General features: G+C 51.0%; 3 protein-coding genes and 1 non-coding gene across 15 annotated transcripts in view; 3 read left to right on the forward strand and 1 right to left on the reverse strand.

Annotated features, from left to right (window-relative positions):
* FGF2 (fibroblast growth factor 2) overlaps positions 1-15,688 on the forward strand; it is a 35,197-nt gene extending 19,509 nt beyond the window's left edge. The window contains exons 2-3 of the mRNA XM_016160220.2: positions 1,208-1,311; positions 10,279-15,688. Coding sequence (XP_016015706.2) covers positions 1,208-1,311; positions 10,279-10,464 — 290 coding nt within the window. The 3' untranslated portion in view covers positions 10,465-15,688. The remainder of the gene's footprint in view (positions 1-1,207; positions 1,312-10,278) is intronic.
* Positions 1-19,087, forward strand: part of BBS12 (Bardet-Biedl syndrome 12) — a 79,757-nt gene extending 60,670 nt beyond the window's left edge. For 11 of the 12 annotated variants that reach the window (XM_036233460.1, XM_036233464.1, XM_036233459.1 and 8 more), the window contains 2 exons: positions 1,208-1,311; positions 15,842-19,087. The gene's annotated coding sequence lies outside the window, so the exon portion shown is untranslated. The remainder of the gene's footprint in view (positions 1-1,207; positions 1,312-15,841) is intronic. The other variant, XM_036233461.1, reaches the window with a different exon arrangement.
* Positions 10,718-22,314, reverse strand: NUDT6 (nudix hydrolase 6). The gene is made up of 5 exons (XM_016160236.2): positions 22,015-22,314; positions 19,621-19,824; positions 17,447-17,502; positions 15,104-15,158; positions 10,718-11,290 (listed from the first exon to the last, which is right to left on the reverse strand). Exons 1-5 carry the CDS (start codon positions 22,262-22,264, stop codon positions 10,908-10,910), a joined length of 948 nt encoding a protein of 315 aa, XP_016015722.2. The 5' UTR covers positions 22,265-22,314; the 3' UTR covers positions 10,718-10,907.
* LOC118612542 lies at positions 20,249-20,367 on the forward strand. Its single transcript, XR_004955057.1, has one exon. It is a non-coding gene; the product is annotated as a 5S ribosomal RNA (ribosomal RNA).
* Positions 22,315-22,364: the final 50 nt, after the last annotated feature.

Genomic DNA, 22,364 nt, shown 5'->3' on the forward strand with positions numbered 1-22,364 from the left:
GCTGATAATGTTCTTCATCTAGTCCATATTCTTACTGGTTTATTTCTTTTGTCAGTGTTTGCGTCAGACATTTTAAAGCTCTGTTATTAGGTGCTGCACGTTTAAGGTTACGCCGTCTTAGTGGGACCCTGTCTGTCTAGTTACGCTCCTTGCCTCGACGTCCACATTCGTTGCTATTAACGTAGCCATGCCGGCATATTGTACTCAGGGTACGTGTTTTATTTTTTTCCTACATTTTTACTTTCAGCTTCCTCGTGTGTTTGTATTTAAAGTACTTTTCTTGTAAACAACATAGTCGTTTCGTAACTTATTTAGCCTCAGGACCTGTTCTTATTAAGTAACTCGTATTTGTTAAAGTACATTTTGGGCAGGAGAGTACAAATTAGAAATTTGTAAGAAGAACAAAATAGACATTTTTAACTTCGTTTTTATTTGAATTAATTAAATGATTATCTGTCCGTGTGGCATTCTCATTATAATCATGTAATATCTATTTTTTATTTTCCTCCATTCTGCTCGATCATGACAATGTGGTGGTTCAGGTAACCACCCTCTTCGGGCTCTCACATTCTGAGTCTTTTATCACACCGTATAAGCATTCTGTCTTCCACTAGGTAGATAAATTTGCAAAAAATAGATCTCTCGAAAAGATAAATGCATTGGTATTGTATTGAAGGGAAAGCCAGAGAAAGATGTGTTGAAACTCGAGGAGATGCAAACCAGAAGATAACTGAGCAATTCGATTCTGTTCTACTTATGAAGAATTGGTTGAAAATAACTTTTGAAGTTGAAACTTAGGCAGTGGCATGGAAATACTCACGAGTTATTGACTTTTTTATGTGCTCTTAAAATATGTGCACTGTTTTTTTTTTTTTTTTTTTTTTTTTTTTACCATAAGCAGTTAACAGCCAAGTGGAAGCCAACCGTACGTAACAGGGAAAGTGCGGCCCGTTCTGCGCGCCTCCCTGCTCGCCGGCATGGAGTGGGAAGGGCGTCGAGGGGCTCCCCTGCTCTCTAGTGGATCTGCATCGCGTCCCGATGGCATTTCCTGGACACCCGTGGCCTGTCCCCTGTCCCCCCGCCCCGCCCCTTGCCCAGAGTGGACCACCGGGTTGCTCAGGCGTCTCTAGTGTTGACATTGCATAAATGTGTGTCTGGCTCCTTTTTCCATGATGCTCCAAGTCCTTTTTTCCCTCGTTACTTCTAGTCAAACTGCAGCTGCAAGCGGAGGAGCGAGGGGTCGTGTCTATCAAGGGCGTGTGCGCGAACCGCTACCTCGCCATGAAGGAGGACGGGCGGCTCCTGGCTTCCGTGAGTACCGCGCCCGTTTCTGTCGCTGTCCCGCTCCTGCTGCAGCCTCTGTTGCTCTACGAAGGGCTTGGCAGGCACCATCTCGTTCGCTCTCCATAATCACCCCATAAAGCAGAGGGTGCGAGGCTCTTGATTTCACAGCACTTGCAGTGCAGAATCCTAAGTGCGACTGTGGGCGCCCGGGGACAGACGCCGGCTCCGCCACCTGTCGCTGCGTGTGCTCGGGCAGGTCACTCTTACTTAGGTCCCGTCCCTGCAACGTGGCGACACCCGCGGTCCCGGGGACAGAGTTTGGGGAGGACAGAATTACACGATTCACGTCGAGTGCCTCGGTCAGGGTGCAGCACGCACACGGGCTCCCCGTCAGCGTCACCCTTGTTCTCAGAACCTGATGGCAGGTCTGTTGATCAGAAACGGTGCTGGGGAGCGGCGCAGGCCCCGTGACCCGGGGAGCAGGGAGGACACGTACCTAGAAGCACGCGCGTCTACACAGCAGCACTCAGACCGCGGCCGTCACAGCAGCCCAGCGGCTGGCGGTGACCGCTCTGTAACGCCCCCGCGGAAAGGATCTGACAGGACCAAGCAGCTGCGGCGTTCTGAAATTGTTTTCTGAGTGAAGACTTTTGGATTTCTGAACGTGCTTAAACAGATGTACAGGTCGATCGTCTGGCAAAGATACAACTATGTCGATATTATCAATTTATGTTGTTTTTGTGGATAAAAAACAAATTTGGGCATAGTGGCGTGCTCGCTCTCTCTTTTGTAGTTAAATAAATTTTAGAATCTTTCAGAATAGCCACTTACTGAGTGTACAGGGTGCCAGGGTTATAGAACTGAATGGAAAGTGGTCTGAGCCCTTAATGGGTCACAATCCTGGGGAAGGCGGCAGACGTGTAAATAAGTACTTGTAAGCGCGTGTAAGGGTTTCGATGTGTTTCTTCTGCAGCTTGCATACATGCATAGTAGTCAAAGAAAGGAAGCAAGAGGTGTCATGACACAGGAAGTAATACAGGAAAGGAGGTGATGGACTGAGTCCAGGTTGGGGAGGATGACCTCTGAGGGGCACTTTCGATGACGCAGAGGACGTTGTTCATCAGGCAGTCAGGGAGCAGAAGGCGGAGACGAGGCCGTGGATAGTTCCGGGACGCGGCGCGGGTGCACGGAGCCCACCGGGCGTATCTCCAGAGTTACGAGTAGTTCGCTACGGCTGGGCGTGGAGGGCCAAGGGGTCCCAAGATGGAAGGGAGGTGCGAAGGCCGGAGACGTAGGCAGACGGCGTGCTGAAGGCCGTGAAGACTTTTGGGGAGAGACACGATCCGATTTGAATGAGAGGACGGCGACTCCCGCAGCGGCGTGCGGCAGGGGTCCCCAAGCCCCGGGCCGCGGACCGGCACTGGCCTGTGGCCTGCTAGGAGCCGGGCCGCTCAGCAGCAAGCGGGCGGCGGGCGAGGGCACGCAGCCTCACCTGTGCCCGCAGCCGCCCCCTGCGCCAGCATCGCCGCCTCAGCTCCGCCTCGGAGCAGCGGGCACCAGAGTCTCATGGGGGCACCGGTCCCCGGGGCCAAGAAGGTTGGGGACGGCTGGTGTACCCGATGGGTTTGAGGTGGCCAAGACCGCGGGAGACAGACCAGTTCAAGCACGCGACGACGGCGCCTGGCACCACGGGGCCGAGAGGCCGCGCGATGCGCGGGACGGGTCACGGCGGGCGGGACCCCGGGGCCAGCGCCGCGAGTTCCGGCTCGGACGGGAAGGCACATGGGAAGGGGCGGCGGCAAGGTCAGGTGCTGGGACAGGTGATTCAGGTCCAAACGCAGCCCTGTCCGGAGCTGCGCAGAAGGCATCGGGAGGAGATGTTCACCACGTGGCAGGGGTCAGGGGTCTGCGGCTGAGGGGAGACGCGCAGACCTGGGGGCATCAGCGTGGCCGTAGCAGTCAGGACAGGGGGCCGGGTGAGGTCGCTCACGTGAGAGGGGGCGCCGGAAGACTGACCGCTTGGGGCTTTCACCTTCTTCGCCGTTCCTGCCTCTTTTCTACCGGTCTCTTCTCAGCTCAAGGCATGAGTTAGCACTTGGGGAAGTCTAGCAAAGTGGCTGTTAAAACATTTCCAGGAGAGCGCGTCAGTGGGTCATTTGGATGACCTTGACCTTGGAGAGAAAGGAAGGGGGGTTCGCCCGCATTCCGCTCCCCTCAGGGTGTGGCGGCTCCCCCACAGCGCGAATCGCCACGGCTTCTGTAATGGCGTCGGTTTGGCTGCTGTCAGACAGTGAAGTTGGTGGAGGAGAGAGATCTACGCACTTCAGCCTCTGTCCTGACCGACTACAGGCACCGCTGGTCGGATGGCCTCTAGCCGTCTCCGTGTCTTCACCTGGCTCAGTGAGCGATTTGAGGTGGTCACCCCGTGGTGTTCCACCCGCTGAGATGAGAGGGCCCAGTGACCTGCCGGGCGGTCGTCGGAGGGGTTGTTAGTCTCGGGCTCGTAGTCTGGAATGCGGGTCCGTCCCTGACAACAAAAGCTCCGTAGCTGTCGAAAGTGTCGGGTCCGCGAGAGGAGACGCGGCTCAGACAGCAGACCTGAAACGGCCTTCTCGTCCTTACGGAAGCCTCTGCGTGGTCCATCGGAGAATTCCAGCCTCCTCTCGGGGAGCAGGCGCGAGGCTTCCCAGACGGCCGGCTCTGCGTGAGCATTCAGCGCTCTGAAGTAAACTGTTCCCTCGTCCTGCCCGAGCTCGGCAGGACCTTTCGCAAGATGAAGGTCAGGGCGTTTTGTTTAGTCTTAAACGTGTCTCTGTCCCTATGGATGTGTGTTAATCCTTCCTGGCATAGAGTTCCTTCAAGCTGATGCAGCGAGAATTAATTCAGCAATGCTTAGACGTCTGTCACAAACGTCTCTGTCGAGACAAAGCTCCAGCTGGGAGATTCAGGATTTACGTCTCCTCTGAGCGGTGGCATCAGCCAAGACGCAGTCGGGGCCCTTGCCGCCAGCCGCACGTCCGTCCAGGTGGGCCGTCGGTCTCCAGGTGAGGCGGCGACCATCCAGGGCCCGCGGCCACGGAGGCAGTGTCTGCTGCGGTGAGTGGCCGGCCACTGCGAGTCCGATCGGAGGCGCTGAGCTGTCGCCAGCCGCGGCTTTTGGTGTAAGCCAGTCAGTGTTGGGACCGGCAGCCATCATTTGGGGATGCAGATGCTCCTTGTACCGTGGAGAACCTGGGCTTACGAGCCGGCCGGCGGCGCCCTCCTCCCCGCCCTCCTTCCGCCCGGCCCCGCCCCCCCCCCCCACCGCCGTGTGCGGCGCTCCTCTGGGCCCCTCTGCATGTCGCCCCGCAAGGGATTCCCACAGCGATTTGTGAACCTGGCCGGTTTTCCCTCAGCGTACTCTGCATGCATAAACCATTTCGTTTCTAAGGGTCACGTTAGGTAGATTACTACCAGTTAAGGGTATGAACAAAAGAGCAAGTTAGGTACCTTTTTTTCCCTCTAGTGCCTTCACATTTTAATGGTACAAATGCATTCAGGCTAAGGATTTCTCACTGTTCGGAAAAATTTCTTAAGTGTTTTCCCCCCTTTCAAAGCTAGAAAATAACAAAAGTTCTATAAAAAGAGTAACTATATTTAACTGCCAAAGCCTATATTTGGAGGTGGGAGTGGAGTAGTTCTTTAATACACCACAGGCTCCTTAGTCCATTCCACAGCAGAGTAAAGTTTGTTGCTATGAGCAACAGGAGTTCAGAAAAAAACATTAGGATTTGTGATTTCTTAAGTGTTCACAAAATCATGGTGGATTTTTTTTAAAAAGTTGCATATAGCGAGACTGACTGTAGTTTTAAGTTTAAATCACCAAACAACCTTAATGGAAGCATTGGTACGAGAAAACCAGCCTGGTCTTCATCTGCTGGAAAGTTGCATGTTGTTTTCTATAAAGTGCTTTAGATTGTAATAACCTGAACAAAAATATCTCAATAGATATTTGAGTGTGTGGTACTTGTGTTCACACATAAATGTGAATATGAAGAATTTACATCCTTCGAGGATGTACATTTCATTACTGTAAAAGTAAAATGCTTTTTTGCCTATAGAGTAATTTTCTTAGTTGTTTGGCCTTTACAAAGATATGAAAATTACACACAGAGTAAAGTGAGGAAAGTAGTTTTTGAGGGCTCAATTATCCAGATTGATAATATATGATAAAATGAGTCAGAAAATGCAATAATTAGAGGGAAATGTGTATCATTTTTAAGAGAGAAAATAGAATTAAATGCAGATGTTACTGCCTAATAATTGTTGCTTCTTTCAGAAACTAATCTTATTTTGCACGATACATACATATATACATACATACATGTACGTATGTATGTATGTATGTATAACAAGATTAAGATTGAATTTACTTTTAACTTTTTACAAGTTGTGTGTTCTACTTTGTCCTGGAATAGTCAGCATTGATGCTTACATCATGTCTGTTTTTAATTCTCAGAAGTGGTGTAAGCAAAAGCATATTTTGATTCATGTTGAGCAAACTCTTTCATAAGCCAAAGCTGCAAAATCAAAGTACTGTAAAAGAATCAACAGTCCGGAAACACAGTGTGGGGAACCAGCCACGAGGTTCAGATCTGGTGCTTAGCAGTGGACGAGGGCTGTGAGGCCAGGGGCATGAGAGGAGATGAGGGCGCGGGTCGGGGCCGTGCAGATGCACCCACCCTTCGCACACTGGACCCTTCCAAAGCGCCGTGAACAGCTCCCGTGTTATGGGGTGCGGGGTTATGCTCTGTCTCCTTGAGAGCAGAGCATCTGCGTGCATCGTTTGGAATTCTTTCACGTGAGAAAGTTGTCCCCCATTTATTTATTCGGTCGTTTACGTCAGTATTCACTCGTGGATATTTATTTTACACTTTGGGTTATAATCCAGTGCTGTGTTACTTACTTTGCTGTTCAGATCGTTTCGGCTTTGGCCGCGGGGGCTTTTCAGTTGGCTCCTGTGTGCCTTTGACATGCCCCTTCGGCGTAGGGGTTTCCAGCATTCCCTGTTTTATGGCCTCCGAGCTCTTCTGAGCTCATCGTGTTTGTCCCCCGCTCCGGCCTGGAAGGGGCCATCTCTCTGGGGCGCCTTGGCTCCTTGGGGTGGAAGGGGGTGGTAGGAGCCGAGATCTGGATGCCAGGTGTGCTCGCTGCTACTGAGGGATGCTCCTTTCTAGGTCCCCTCACCTGACCGCAAAGATCCAGGCACCTGCCCACCTGGGGAGATGGGCACATCTGTACGCATGCTAAGCTAAACGTGAGCACATGACGATGTGTCCAGCCCCGGGCTACCGGGGTCGCGTGAATCACGTTAGCCGCCCCTGCCGCGTGCCGCCAGCTCCAGCAGTGAGAAAAGCCTGTTTGCCACCATCTCCGCGGGTCAGGCTTTCCGTACGAATTGGCACCTCACGCCACTCACTCTTCGACGTTTGAAAGCCGATTAAATATCTAGACGAAAAAGGAGTCGGACCATTCAAAACGTTGATCATCCTTTCGCAAACCCTCTTTTGATGCTTCTCTGTTCAGATATCCGTTCGAGGGGCCGGACGCCCGGCACCATCTCTAAAACCATTCGCATCCTTGTCGTTACTGCCCACGTCCCCTGACGTAGGACCCCGAGCCACGCTGGTCCGCGGAGAGTCTGCAGGTGTGCCTGCACACCTGGATCCCTTTTCTTAGCTCTCACACCGCTTAGGATTGGGAGTGATGCTTTACTGGAGCCCCTCTGACTTAGCACCCTTTCTGGCATCCCATGCGAACCAGCGCTTTCCAGCTTCCCAGTCGGTGGCGTCGGCATTAGCGAGAGGGCGGAAAGGTTAAACGATGCTCCCGTCGCACAGCACATGCCGGCCGAGCGCTCCTTATCTACGCTGGGGGGTCTGATAGTCGCTCACACGCAACGTGCTCAAAACTGAATCCCCAGCCCGCCCCCGGGAGACCCCTCCCGCAGCCGTGCCCACTGTCCGAGGACGTGGGCCTCGTGCCATCCCTGGGCCCTCTGCTTCCTCACGCCGCACACCGGCCTTGCAGGAAACCCCGTGCGCTCCGCTTGCAAAGGGCGCCCAGAAGCAGACGCCTCTCGCTGCTGGGGTCTGAGCCCCCTCTCTCTGCCGTGACACTGAGCAGGCCGCAGGCTGGCGTCTCTGCGTCCGCCTTGGCTCGGCGTAGTCTTGGCAGCCGCAGTGACCCTGGGAAATGTCAGATCATGCCACTCTGCTGCTCGGGAGCCTGCCGCGGCTTTTCGCTTTATTCCCTCGCACCTGGGCGGGGCGCGCCGCCTCCGCCTCCCAGGACTCGCTCGAACATCTCTCTTGGCGGCGCCTCCTGGGGCAGCAGCCTCGTCTCTGCGCCTGCCGCTCTCATGCCAACCCTTTGACCCTCTCGGTTTTACTTTTGTCCACGGCGTTATCATGTTGGCACAAGTCACTCAGTTATGCTTGCTGCTCATTGCGGGACCCCCCGCCCCCCAGCTACGGGTCCTCGTTCAGTCACTGATCAGCCTCAGTGCCTGGAAGACAAAAATACACGTGAAATGAGTAATGGGGTTATTCGAACTGTATGCTGTCTAGACCCCAAAATTATTCTTAAATTTTTAAAAAAGTAAAGGAAAATTTAATTTGGTGAAAAGGTGTTGGATAGATACATGGGCAGAGGGTGTCCCAGTTCGAAGTACGTTGCTAGGAGCGTGGACTTCAGATTCCTCCTTTGTTGCTGAGTATGTGATAACGACGTCACAGGCCTGCTGTGATAGCTGCATAAAATGACATGCAGGAAAGCCATCGATAGCTACCAATGAAGAGGTTTCCCAGCTTGTGGCCTGTGTAAACCAAGGCCTTAAGGCGAGGTACGGGTCGTCATAAGCCCTTAGAAGCTACTCACTCACTTCCTCCAGGATGTCATTTCTCTGAGGACCCCCTTTTCTTTTAAGTTTGCAGTTGTGAGCAGTTAAACATTGGTGACAGGAAAAAAGCTCTGAAAATGTTTATAAATGTTCACAAAAATTATAGTGTGTCAGTTTTCGACAGGAATATTATGATCACAGTCGCTGAAGATGATTTATAAGCTCAGAGTAGAGAGTTGTACCTACATGGGCTGTTAAACGCCTGTTTTTCTTGAGAGCTGGATTTTGGCCCTATGACCCACTTAAAAAAAAAAAAAAAACAATGCAGTTGGTTTTCAAGTGCATTTACGTGTCTGAACACTCAGCCCAGAAACAAATCTTCCCTTCTCTGTCCTGTTTTTGTAAAGGTACAAGTAACCTCGGCGGAAAACAATTTCTGGGTTCCATGACGTGGTGTCCACTTAATCCCGGGTGCTGTTTCTTTTCTCTGAAGCCGGAGGACCTGGCAGGGAAGGCCAGTGTTACTGGCACGGCCCGCCTCCCCGGAGGCCGGACGCCGGGGGCCAGCCAGCCGGCCGGGGGCCCCCGGGAGCTGACGGAGCCCGGGGAGGAGCTCGTCCGTGTGCTGGCGGCCGGCGGGCGGCCCGGGCCTGTCCCCGGCCAGCGGCCACCGTTCGTGGTCTCCTCCCGACGGCCGTGGCTCTTCCGTTCACGCGTCACTTCCCGCCCCTCTGCTCCTGATCTCAAACCTGGGCCAGGCGAAGGCGCGGATTTTCTCAGCGGCGCCGGACAGCGGCCGAGCGGGGCAGGGCAGCTCCGGTCGGCCCGGGAGGCGCGACGCAGTTCCAGACGGTGGGCGGCGAGGGCCGGGCGTCCGCGCTGCTCCGGGCTCTGGTCCAGGCGCTCGCGGCGACGCGCGCACCTGCCCCGAGGCCCCGCCCTCTCCGTTACTCACCTTGCCGGCTCCTTTCACTGTTTTGCTCACCGATTCATGTGTCTCTGAGAGTTCGTGCCATTGGGTCCTCCCAGTTCTGAGGTTTCCTAGATTCGAGTGCGCAGACACCAGGTGAGGTCTGGTGTGCTCATCAATACAGAGCCATGGCCTTAGGTCACGGGTCTGTATGTGCGTGTTACACTTACACGCGGGGAGAGAGGTGTGTAAAATCAGGCGGCTTCCTGTGTGAGCTTGTTGTTTTGTCTATGATTGTAAGGTAAAAAATAAATGATTTTCCCTTTCCTCCCCCAAAGTGAATAAATCGTTCGTTGACCCCCCATCCCCCCGCCCCCCGGAGGCTCTCAGTGTGAGCCGTGCCGCCCTGCGAAGCCAGGTTCTGCACAGATGGGGGTACTGTGGCAGCCTTCCTGGGCCTGATGGCGTGGAATAGACATTTCCAGGTCTAACTATTGGTAAAACTGGTTATCCGTGCCCCCCTCCCCCAATAAATAGTTGGATTGAAATGAAAAGGCAGTATAGTCTTCCCCCTCTAACAGAGAAACTGCTAGAATGCACCCGTGTTTGAGAATGCTAATCATATACAGCGTTCTAGCACACTTTTGGGTGTTATATACATTAGTTGTTTTCTGTGCAATACGCTATTATTTTATGCCTTAGAAACAACATTAGCTACTGGAAAGACTATGCTTTAAGGAGTCAGCTCTGTTCCTGCGAGTGCAGAATGAAGCCTTCCCCTCCCCCGGGGGAGGCTCGCCCCTCCCGCCCCGCCTGGTAGGTGGCCCGCCTTGGCCGGGAGGAGCGGGGTGGCCGTGGGCACGTGGCTGGGAGCCACGGCCGTGGGGTTCCCCCAGTGCCTCAGTGCTGGGTGTGTCCTCTTCGTGGGGACCCCCTAAGCGGTGTTCGCGAGCTGTTTCAAGCCCGAGGTGGTTCCCGTACCACCTGTGCCCACGCTGCCTGACGCCTGGCCTGTCCCTCGCCAGGCGGAGCAAAGTCCTTGGGCGGAAGCTGCCCCGCCGCCTGGCGGCCGGCGAGTGTCTGCGGTTGGCCCGTCTGACTGTCCTGCTGGGCAGAACGGGCGGCGAGCTGTCATAGTCATCTGATACGAAAAGTCTAACAAACAGCAGCCATAACGACTACTGATTCTGCCTTTATTTTTCAGAAATGTGTTACGGACGAGTGTTTCTTTTTTGAACGACTGGAGTCTAATAACTACAATACTTACCGCTCAAGGAAATACTCCAGTTGGTACGTGGCACTGAAGCGAACTGGGCAGTATAAACTTGGACCCAAAACAGGCCCTGGGCAGAAAGCTATACTTTTTCTTCCAATGTCTGCGAAGAGCTGATCTTAATGGCAACGTCTGAGCTCATTTCATATGAAAGAAGAGGTATACTTTAGAAATTTGGTACTGAGAGAAAAAGGATAACTTTTCTGGATAACTGGTCAGATAACCTTTTATCTAACAGTAACATATTTAATCATTGCCTTAGTAAAGAAGAACAAAAATTCCTGGAAAATGTATAACTTCCGCCTTTCCTACAGCACGTGCCTTAATCCAGTGAAGCTAAGTCAGAGCCACAAGACTGCCATACGTTTGCTTCGTTTGAAAAGAGGCTTTTAATACGCACTTCCACATTTTCTTCGTGGCACTCCCCGACGTCGGGACATTAAAGTCAGATACTTAGCCCGAAACGTGCGCCTCTGTCACGGCGTGGCGCTCGTGACTCTACCTGCACAGCTCCCGTAAGAACTTCCCAGACACGCGGGGGGGGGGGTTCGGGCCGCCCGTCACTGTTTGTAGCTGTCAGGCAGGTCCCTGTGGTAGAGTTTGCAGAGCGTGCCCGTGTGAGCCGCCCAGAATTCCTCCGCCGTCAGGTCGATCTTGTCGAACCCTGCCCTGACCCCATAGAGCAGCAGCCGCGCCACCCGGCTGGTGACGGGGGTGGCGTTTTCGGTGCTGGCCAGGTCCGTGAGGTCCAGCCACTCACACCGCAGGCACTCCTGCTGGCAGAAGTTGATGCCGAAAGAGCGCGGCCGCAGGCGGCAGACGACGTACATGTCCGACTTCCCGAAAGCCCCGGGGATGCCGTGCTGCTGCCGGAGGCTCAGGATGGACCTGAACTCCGTCCTCACGCCCGTCTCCTCGAAGACCTCTCGGACCGCCGTGTCCCCTGCGTGCAAGAACCACGCACAGGTCAAGAAAGAGCGCTCTGCTCGCCGAGCTGCGGCTTTGCAAATCTAATCAAGGATTTCATTTCAAGCAGCCTCACCTAAAGGTTCAAAAGCAAAACTTCACCCCAAGAAGTGCTCCATGCAAACTCTCTGCCTTCTGGGCACCCTGCAATACCAAAGGATCTCCTTCCCGCTGCCCTGCTAAGAAGCTTTTGAAATACCAAATGTTTCTTTGGCTGCTGCGTGGGGGCTTCCCCACTCGTGTGTTTTTAAAGTCACGTGTTTTTAACCCCTTCCTGCTCAGTCTCCCAGAAGGTGAAACACAGGTTGCAAAGCTGCAGTTAACATTCCTACGCATTTCTCCTGTATTACCCTGCTCTCGATCATCCACCAACACAGCCTGAATGTGTGCCTTTCGGCACCAGGGAAGAGCGACCCGTCCTCCCTCCTGAGGTGTGGAGCTGCAGGACGCACTGGAGCCTGAGATGCGACCCCCGGGCCATGGGGGCGGAGGCGCCGCGGAGCCTCTGCGGTCACGCGGCAGGTGCCTCGCCAGCCTGTTTCCCTCCGACCGTGGTCTCAGCGGAATCCCGCTGGGGCACGTGGGACATCGCCTTTGGCTGAGGTGCCCAAGAACTGGGGTTCACTCCTCCAACACCCAAACGCTGCGGTCGCTCCTTCCGAGGTTTTCAGAAAACTTGTAATACACAGAATCTTGTAGCACAGCAAGGGTTTTCACATTTTATCAGGCTCACTTTTCAGTAATGTGCCAGTGAGTGGGGCAGGATTTTATTGCCATTAACATCTTTTGGTAGCTGCTTTTCCTGAATTTCCAGAGGAACCCTCGAAATGGGCTTTCTCTGACTCCACAGTGCTCTGCGCTGTCACCCCGAGTGCCCGTGAAGAGCCCTGCGATCAGCTGCCCCCACCCCCAGTTGGCTGGACACGTTACACAGCTGTACAGATTTTTGTTGAGATGCCCTTCAGTGCCTCCATTTTCTTGGTCGTCAAACAGTAAATTCCCTTTGCCTCCTCAGTGGTCTTACTGGCGAAGACCAGGCGAGGAGGAGGCAGTCAGGAAAACCGTCACACTCCCGTGGGCTCTGCCGCAGGCAGACCGTCTTTCCTGTTCTCTGGATACGCTCCGTTCCTTCCCCCTAAGCAGCAGCTCTGGAAATACGTACGGGGAGAGGGCGGTGTGAGGCGCAGACATTTGTCTGCCGTTTTTAAGTACATGCTGACTTCCATAATTTTCAGTCTGGCATACAATACACGGTTGTTTTTCAATTTGTTAAAGATTGTGGCAACAGTCTTAAATTTTACATGTCATTTGCTGATCTCACATAACGATTGTTTAAATGTTTATTTTTCTTCTTTAAACGCTTTGAAAGATGGCGGGGTGGGGGTGGGGACTGTTCAGCTCTTGGTACCACTAAGAGCAGAGATTTGGTTCCCAAGTCTAACGCAGGGCTGTGGGCCGTTCTGCCATCGGCCCAGCTCAGCAGCCGCCGGGCAGCCGACCCCAGCTCAGCAGCCGCCGAGGCGGCCGACCCCAGACCGGCGCCGCCTGGGTGGCCGGTCCGGGTTGAGCGGCGTCAGCCTGTCGACGACCGGGACTGGAAACGGAACGGGCATCCGGGGTGCGAGAGCAGCGCTTCCCCAGGGGGCTCGCCATGAAGGAGACTTTCCGACCCAGGTAGAGTGCCTTACTCTGCTGTACCTGTATTATTTTAACGTGCTATAAGCTAAGCCGAAATAACACTTGCTGTTTTATAGGTTCGAAGGACGTAGGAAAACCGAGAGGCTCATGTTGTTATTTTTGCTGATTGCGAGAGATGTTTAAATACGTCCCAGTGTTTTGTTTAGGACAGTAATGAAATGGGGTTTATAGTTGTTATTTCTATTTTGTAATATTTAATAACAGGATTAGGTTGAAAGTAAGCTAACAGGGACGACGGAGCAGAACGCGGGTCTCCCTGGCGTCCGCCTCGGACCCCGGGGCCCTTCAGGAAGGCAGAGTCGCCATGCTCGCCTCCGGGGCCCCTTCGTGCTCCCAGGGCGTCCTAGCGAAGCCCGACGATGGCGTTCCACTCCACACAGGCTCCTCTTGATTCGTTGGCCCAGTTACTATCAAAGAACGAAGGACCCCGGACAGACGGGTCCCCCCGGAGCGGGCGTCTGGCGCTCGGGAGCCGGGGCGTGTGCCGCATGCAGCGAGGGCGGCGTTCCTGAGGTGCGTCATCTTCCTCGGCATGAGACGGTGCCTCCGCCCCGACTCGGCCGCCCCCGTGCATGCCACCGGCAGGCCTCTCCGGTGCCACCACCGCCAGCCGCGGTCGCGGGCTTATCCGTCCTGCGGCGAAGCTCTCATCCGTGCGGCTCCGGGGGAGTGCGGCGAAGGCCGCTGCTGCTCTTTCTTAATTCCACGTGGTTGAGACACACGAATGATCTCTGGAGAGCTGGGTGGTTGCGACAACCACGAATACTTTTAAAAAGTAGCGAATTCTCAACTCCCCGGACTTGAAGTGTTCTTAGTACACTTAAGCCTAAAATGATACATATTTGGCTTTGAAATGTGTTTCTTCAAGTGCTTTTAAATATATCGGATATTCAGAAGCCCCCTAAAAACTCAGATGAGGATTGTCAGTTGATGGAGAAGGCAAGAGTCGGAGGGGGAGGCCGCGCAGACCTCCCGGAGCCTGCTCCGTGCGTGACAGGCCGCGGGAGGACGGGGACGTCAGCTTCCTGGTTCGCAAGCACGTGCTCCCCGTGCCGCAGGACAGTGCGAGAATTCGGTGTTCCAGAACAACGGCTTTTCCCTCCAGCGCTCACACCACTCCCAAACCCTCTTTTATTTCACAGAAGACCTAGCAGAATCCAAGCAAAAGGTCAATACCTAAAAACCCAAATTTCCTATGGATATATCTGAATGTAGTCAATTTACTTTTTGGTTGTTTGGAGTTGGCTGTATATAGGGCATTTTAATCTGTGTAATATTTTTAAAACATATTTTTAAATACAATATTTAAAGATAATTTAGGGAACTGCCTTCATAATCGTGCAGGCTGAGGGGGATGGCGTGGCTGAACGGCGCGGCATCAGGTGAGGCACCTCCTGACTTATGGTGACAGGGACAGCGTCCGAGGCCGTGCTGTAAGGAGCAGGTGGGGAAACTGGGTTTCTGGTCTTCCACCTGCTTCCTGTGAGATCAGTGATGTTGAGTATTCTTGGCTTGTTTCATATTTCCATCTTCGATACGGAGCTCAGTAAGTTCTCTCGGGGAGTTAGCTCTCACGTGAGACTTTCTCATATGGGACATTTCACTACATTTTGCCTTCCTGACTATTCGAAATAAATAGCAGATAAGATTCTCATACGGAGAAGAATAATATCACCACTGCTCTAAAACATTTCAAAGTTCACTTAAAAGTTTCATCCTTGTGTGATGAAAAGGCCAAGAATTTGCGTTCTCAGAGTTTAATTCCAACAATTTTAACCACATCCAATATAACCCTTAAGGCTAAACTGATGCATATCCAAACCGCCTCATTCTCAAGCAAATTACTCCAGAAGCAGCCCTAAGTAGAACAGGTGGTGGGCTCCTAATGGTATTATTTAGACTAACGGAATGGGTTGTAATTGTACAAGTTTTCCTGCTAATTTTCTATCAGCCCTGAAGTAACCTCTGAAAATTTCTGACTTTGAACCAATTAGGAAATTTCAAATCTTATACTCAACTATAGAGCGGGAAAGTTAAACACATGACTTTCCTCCACTTTTTCAAGCCAGTCAAAAATGTATGCAATACACACCGATATCTTCTCCAGGCTCCGACAGGCCTCCTGGGAACTTCCACATGTTTTTCAGCTGCAGTAAGAAAGTAAAGTTAACATGGCGTTTATGCACTCATATTTGGCAATCCACACAATTGGTCAAAGTTACTGAGAATTCGTTTTCTCATAATTGCATGCATTTTTTTTTTTCCAGTTTCCTTCCTCCTCTCTGCCTTCTTTTGGGGGGGAAACTGGTAACTTATGAAGCCTTTCCCCACCATCTACTCCGGGACATAGAAGTGGTTTTGTTGGTTGTGTTAAATTCCGTATGAATGAAACAGTGGAAGGAAACATCTACTGAATTTGTGTGATTTAAAAAATGTTGCTGCTAGTTAACTATTAACAAATAGAGGAATCTTACAGATGCTGCTATAAATAAGTAGAAAATACCATATAAATTGGATCACTACAGTATACTATTTTTAATTCACATTCATATTCTGTATTGTGTGTCTAATCAATTATATTAATCTTAAGGTTTCTCTTGTTCTGTGTGTTAATTATTTTATGTAAAAATGTAATTGCTTTTCCATGGGTAGTGTGAATAAAGTTGATTAAAGTTCTTGGGTTTTTTGTATACTTTTTTGGGGGGGTGGGAGGGGCAGGTGCGATGACCTGATTGTGGAATGAGGATAAACATGGAAAGTTGATTAACAATAATTATGAAATGGCAGGGGACAATATTCTTACAGCTGACACGATTAATCTTCCTGTTAGAGTTCTGTTCTGTCTGTCCATCACCGTGATAACACAAGAATGAGAAATCAGGACGTATCGTAGAGGCGCTGCAGCTCGAAGCCGGGACGCCTCATACTCTTCATTCATCAGACAGGTTTGTGGGCCTTTTACTGGTGTGTGCTGTGGCCCTCTCACTTCCTAGACGAGTGGGTGCTTCTCAAAGAGTGTGTCATTCCCCAGCTATGCTAGGCTGGGGACGATGGCGTGGTTCCCAGGGTTTCCACAGACTGCTGATGATGTGGGTACAGAACTCAGGCTTCCACCCTTCCGTGTCTGGCTCCCACTCGCGTTCGTAACGCATGTGATGTTTTATTAACGTAGAAATGAATCTCTAAGCGTATCTCTGCATTAATGCTTTGCCTTTGGGATTCCACTTTGAAATGGTTCCAGAGGCTGTGTTCCTACAGAAACTATGCCGTCTTTTGTCTGATAGGGTATCGGACAAATAGATTCTATTTCTAACAAAACATGTTTCCCCAAAACAGTGAAAACTCTGATTGGGAATATCTACTTAATCTATGAAGAAACCAAAGTGGGGCAGGAGGAAGGAGGAGGGGCGCTGGGCCAAGCACAGCGCCACTTCAGGTGCCTGATGAGCTGCTGCTGACCACGTTTCGGGTCCACGATCCCGCCTCAGCTAACACTGCGAGCGTTGCTTATGAGGTGACTAGCGAACGCCTAGGCAGCATTTCTGCGAAGTGTGGGATGCCGCTTTCAGCTCTCATCACAAATAGTCATTTAAAATTTTAAAACGATGGGAAAAAGTGTTTGGCTCTACCACCAACATTTATCGAAGTCTCAGAAAATATCAAAACAATTCATCTCTGTCGGCCTTCCTGAGACTCCTGAGTGAGCAGGAAGCCATCGGATCTCCGGCCACGCGAGGAGACGAAGAGAGACGTCCGTGAACCAGGAAGCGGGACCTCGCCAGACGTCGACTCTGCCGGTGCCTTGACCGTGGCCTCCTGCGCCGAACCACAGAGCAACGCGAATGCACTAAGGAACACTGGGCCTGCGTATGCAATTCTGACTCTCTCAGTCTTTCCTACCTCTCCCCCACTTTTTTCCTGGCAAGCTCGTACTCATTCTTCACGACTCAAGTGAATTGTCGCCTCTTCTGAGAAGTCTTTTGAGGCTTTTTCAAGGCAAAGGAACTTGTCGCCATCTGCTGTGACTGCTTTCCTAAGGAGACGGCGAGATGCAGGACATCGGACGCCGTGTTACTAATCTCCGTATGCTCAGCACCGGCTCAGCGCACGAGCTCAAGGAATGTTGGATGCGTGGAAGACTATCCTGATCGTCTGCTAGAAACCGCTGTCTCCCCAGATGCGGCCAGCTATGACTTTCCCGTGGCCGTGTGAGAGAGATGGCGGGCAACAGCGAGGTCACCCTGGCATTTTCAAGGCCTGCGTAAGCATTTTGGGGGATTCAAAGAATATCCATATGACCTATAGCAGCTTAGAAATGACTTTTAAAACAGCTTTCTGTAATTCCTGGAGCATATCAAAATTTCTACATGCTATTTTTCTCTAAAGAGAACTGAACATTATTTAGAAAGCAATTTGTAAAGCAGAAGCAACTTACTTTATGGCGATCTTGTACAACCAATATTTTTCTAGTATTTTCATCAAATACAGCTCCTGTTGGGGGAAAAAATAGAAGATACTTGAGAAACATCCATTTCATTCATCTTAGGCTCGTTCCACACTGCGACCTGTGGTACGAGACCCATCCCAAAGGCCTCGTTCTGCACCACCTCGTTCACGAAGGTGTGAACTCTCCAGCCAGAAACTGGTTGCTCAGGTGCCAGGTTCTCTTAACCAAGACGGTTCTAGCACATGTCGACTTGTAGGACTACCATCTGCAAAATTTCTCTAAATCATCTTCCTGATGACACACAGCTAAATAATCTTTTCACCCTTTCAGAGTATTTACTTCAGTGTCCAGACAATTTTAAGTGCTTACAAATATTTATTGGAGGAGTGAGCTGGTGTTTCCATTCCTGCTCCTATTTCTCGAGTCACTGTGCACAGGACATGAGTTGTGCCCCTTGACGATCCAAATCAAAAAACATCTCAACATTCGGTTCGAGACCCCCCTGAAGCCACCTACGTTTGTTTATCGCCTACGTGCACATCTCTGTCACACAACCGGGACGTTACTTTGGAGAACTTCTCTATTTTATGTTTCGAGTCCTAGTTCATTCCTTTTATTCATTCATCATACCCACTGCCCAGCACACTAGGCATTTGGCTAGAGGTTAGGGACTCAAAAATAAAATTTTTTTTCTATTTCTCTCTGGGCAATCCTGAATCTTTTCTGATACTTTAATGATTTGTATTAGGTTCCTTCAATGCTATAATTTAAAAATATGTGTATTTACATAACACGGGAAGATATTATTAAAAAGATATTTTCCACCTATTTGTCCATTCTTTCAATATTAATTGAGTTCCTATATATAATAGATATAGGTTCTATTAAAGTACTTTTCTGGGTGGACAAATTCCCTCTCTTCACGGGGCTCACAGTGTGGTGTGTGTGAGGTGGCGGCAAACAAACAAAAACTAAATTCTGTAGGACATGAGCAGGTGATGATCGCCATGTAGAGATAAAATGTTGAAGGCGGTGGCATGCGAAATGCAAGGAAGAGCAATTTTCTCCTAAATGAAAACACATTTTAGTATTTTAAAGCAAGAAGGAAAACCGCTAAGTGAGATACACATTAATGTTGGCTTCTGTTAGGAAACGTAAACTATAATTTAACTGGACTTTACAAGGGATAGAATGACAAAGAAATACCAAGGACACCTGCTCTTTTAATAATTTGTGATTACTCAGATTGAACTTTTCCCTAATGAATTCACTATGAACACGAGCAAAGTATCCCAAAGACGAAACCGGCATCGCTAAGGCTCAGCGTGTGCGTCCCCTGCTGGTCACGAGGTAAAAGTGAACTTTAGCTGAAGAGCTCCGGGATTAAAGGCGGTTATTACATGACGGTCATTCGTCGGGACTGTGCTTAGCGCCTCCTGTGCACTGCCCCAGGTGCTCCTCACAATAACCCCGCGAGCGGCATCATTCTGGCGGCCCGAGCTCCCGCAGCGCGGAGACTGGCGGCCAGTGGGCCTGGGAACTCGGGCGGGGCCGGGCATCCGTTTTAACAAGCCTTCTAAGGTGATTTCGATGCTCGCTACAATTTGAGAACCCCTGGCTTAACCTAAAGTGAGTCTTCTCTCAAGATTGTTTCTGAAGCTAATCAGTGACTTTGAAATTCCATATTTAAATTATGCTATTTTAAACAACTGTTTGGCACAGTAACAATGTGAATGTCTTTAAGTAATGTTTGAATCATTGAAAACTTGGTTTGCTTTACTTCCTATTCAACCTAAAAGTTATTTTATTCTGCTAATTCATACGATTAGTACTAATATGCTTTACTGTAATGAATTTATTCCCTGATCCCAGTTCAGTGTTACTATTTGAGTAGCGAAGGTCAAATATCTGTGTAAAACATGTTCGAACATATCCTTTGGAAAAAACTTGCCACTGAACTTGCTTGTTCTCTCTGCCGCCCTCTGCTGATGCACAGGGCAAACTTTGTCTATTCAAAGCACTAGCACTAGTCTCAAGGAGAATGAATGATCGTTCATCAAATTGTTCATTCCATGAGAATAAACTGTTGCTCATCTGTAAGAACAAAAAGTCGGGTGAACCTCTCAAAAGTTAATTCTGATAGTCGTGAGTTGGAAACTGACCTGCCACTCCCAGTTGATGTGTAGCATACCCTGGGAGTCGGCTGGGCCCCTCTCCCAGCCACAGGGCCAGCGTGGACGAGTCCGATTCTGCGTGGTGAAAGCCGAAGCCCAGGGCAGCGGCCGGGGCAATGAACCGGCTTTGCAGGATGGGGATGTGCAGCCACGCCGCCACTCTACCTTCTGATCGCCACTGCTGAATCGCAGCTAAAATGCAGAGGATAAAATACTATCAGTGTTTTCCAGTGAGAGGAGCGGAATAAATTCCAACTCATCTCAGGATGTCACCTCCTCCAGGAAGCCATCTTTAAGCATCTACTTCCATTATCAGTTAGTGATGGGGGGGGGGATCCCAAAATGTCACACTGTCACACCAGCAGCATGGGGACTACCATGTTTTCTTATTTGACTACCTCGATTATGATTTTTCCAAGACTAAATTCCTTGAGAACAGTCAGTAAGGTGGTGATCTTTTATATTCGCATAAAAAGGTGTGTTCGCTGGGCACCGCTTGGCATGTAACTGGTCATTAGTTGTAGCGTGAACAAATAAACTGATTTAAACAAAATAAAATGCCATTTTAATGTTCCTTTTAACACCTTAGTTTTAACTTTTTTAAATGACCATTACTGTCTATAGCCATGCCACCCTGAACACGCCTGATCCCATCTGATCTTGGAAGCTAAGCAGGGTCGGGCCTGGTTAGTACTTGGGTGGGAGACCACCTAGGAAGGCCAGGTGCTGTAAGCTTTAAAAATAAGAAAAAAGAAAAAAAAAACTATTATGAGAAAGCACAGTGAGGGGCTGTGCGAAGGCATGTTTGAGGGTCCATGTGATCCTCAGATTACTTTAGTTTCTCTTTATACGCAAGGCCGTTCGGTCTTGTTAGGGTTCTTGGTAACAACAGAACCAGCACTAGCTCTTTGCAGCGGTGTGCAGTGAGACTAGATTCTATAGCCAGGGAGGTGATAATCTCTCTGTGCCTCAGCACCGTCATCTATAAAGTGAGGATAATAGTACCTGCCTCACGGGTGGTTATGAGATTAAATGGCTTAATATTTGGAAAGTTCTTAAAACAGTGTCTAGCACGTAGGGTGCAATAGAATGTTTTATTAAATAAAAAGTACATAGTATTTCTGAGTTTATAAATTAGTTTCACATAATTTACCTTTGATCACATCTATCCAGTAATCAGGGCTGGCATGTTTCACATGAGCAACTTAAAAGGCAGATATTTTCTGTTATTTGCCTAATGCCTGGTGAAGCTTGAGGGAGTAGCTGGGACTTGAAACCTGGATGTGTGACTCCAAACACAGTCCCCTCTGCTTTGCCTTGCTGACTGGCATCACCTAGGCTTTGGTCACGTTTGGTCAGTAGCAAGTGACAAGTGTGTACAATACCTGTATCTAACCTCTCATATGCACACCTATGACGGGGATGAACACTGACTTGGCTCTCCTACTGGGGATATTGCTGGAGTCAGCAATTATTCACAAGCAGGAGAGAAAATGAGGTGGAGGTAAGTAGTTTGGGGATGAGGATGATTAAAGAAAGAAATAACTGGCTTGATTATAGTCACATATTTGCTCACTTGCCATGTTGTACAATAGGACAGAGACATTGTGAAGTTCCCAGTTAGTGTCACAAGCCCTTTCCCTGGCTGGATTTCCATGCTAGGACTTCAATTCGATTATGAGGATCCTCACGGGCAGTTTGAAAAACAGGCTGTTCCACCAAATCAAGGCCTCTCACAAAATGAAGTTTTCTTTATCTTTGGACTCAAGGTTCAAAGAGCGGAGTTTTCTTACTAAAGACTGAAGCCACCCACCCCACCTGCTGTTCCGTAAGGACAAACATACTCCAGTTCTCGATGCCACAGCCCCTGACCGATTTATGTACACATCTGACCTCTGGGACCCACCCCGGTCCACTCACTGCCCACCACCCGTATTAGAGAGTGAGGAAGTTTCATCTGGGCAAAGTGCCCGGCACAACCACGGCTCCGGAAATGACAGCAGATAACAGTGAAATGACACTCCACGTGTTAACCATGCTAAGCACTTCACACGCTGAGCATTATCCAACGTAACCCTCGGCCAGCCCGTGCGCTCCTGTCATCCAGTTCCACGCAAGGGGAAACGGTGCTTTACAGAACTGGCCCAAGGTGAAGGTCACGCACTAGAAAGTGGGCCAGACACGAGGGCTGCCGATCGATCGCCCCCATCCCTCCCAACTGCCTCAGAGACGTCCCGGCGAAGCGCGCAAGGTGCACGGGGCGAGCGGGGCCGCCACGCGCCCTCGCCCCTCCTCCGGGCTCAGGGCTCGGCCGGCGCAGGGCGCGGGGTTACTTCGTTAGACGCCCAGGGGCCGGAAGCCCTCGGCCAGGCACACACTTGCCCTGCAGGGCCCTGTGGAAGGTGGCGGCGTCCACGTGGTCCAGCCGCGCCAGGCGCACGGAGACGCCCCCGAATCTGTCCAGCTCGCCCCGCAGCAGGTCGGCTCCGGCGGGGGTGCCCGGCGCACATCCCGGCCCGCACGAGCCCCTGCGGGGCCCGCCCAAGGCCCTGCGGGGCCCGCCCGAGAGCCGTGTGCGGCGGGCCACGGCCAGCAGCCCGCGCAGGCAGCCCCCGCTCGGCAGCCGCGGCATCCCCGCACCGGCCCTCGCCGCCGCGCTTGTGCGGCCCCAGTCGCCTCGGCCCCGTGCTCCGGGGGGAGGGCGCTACCGTAAACTTTAGAAGCGTGCCGCC

The sequence above is a fragment of the Rousettus aegyptiacus genome, unplaced genomic scaffold (genome assembly GCF_014176215.1).
Source record: "Rousettus aegyptiacus isolate mRouAeg1 unplaced genomic scaffold, mRouAeg1.p scaffold_m13_p_16, whole genome shotgun sequence".
Lineage (NCBI taxonomy): Eukaryota > Metazoa > Chordata > Mammalia > Chiroptera > Pteropodidae > Rousettus > Rousettus aegyptiacus.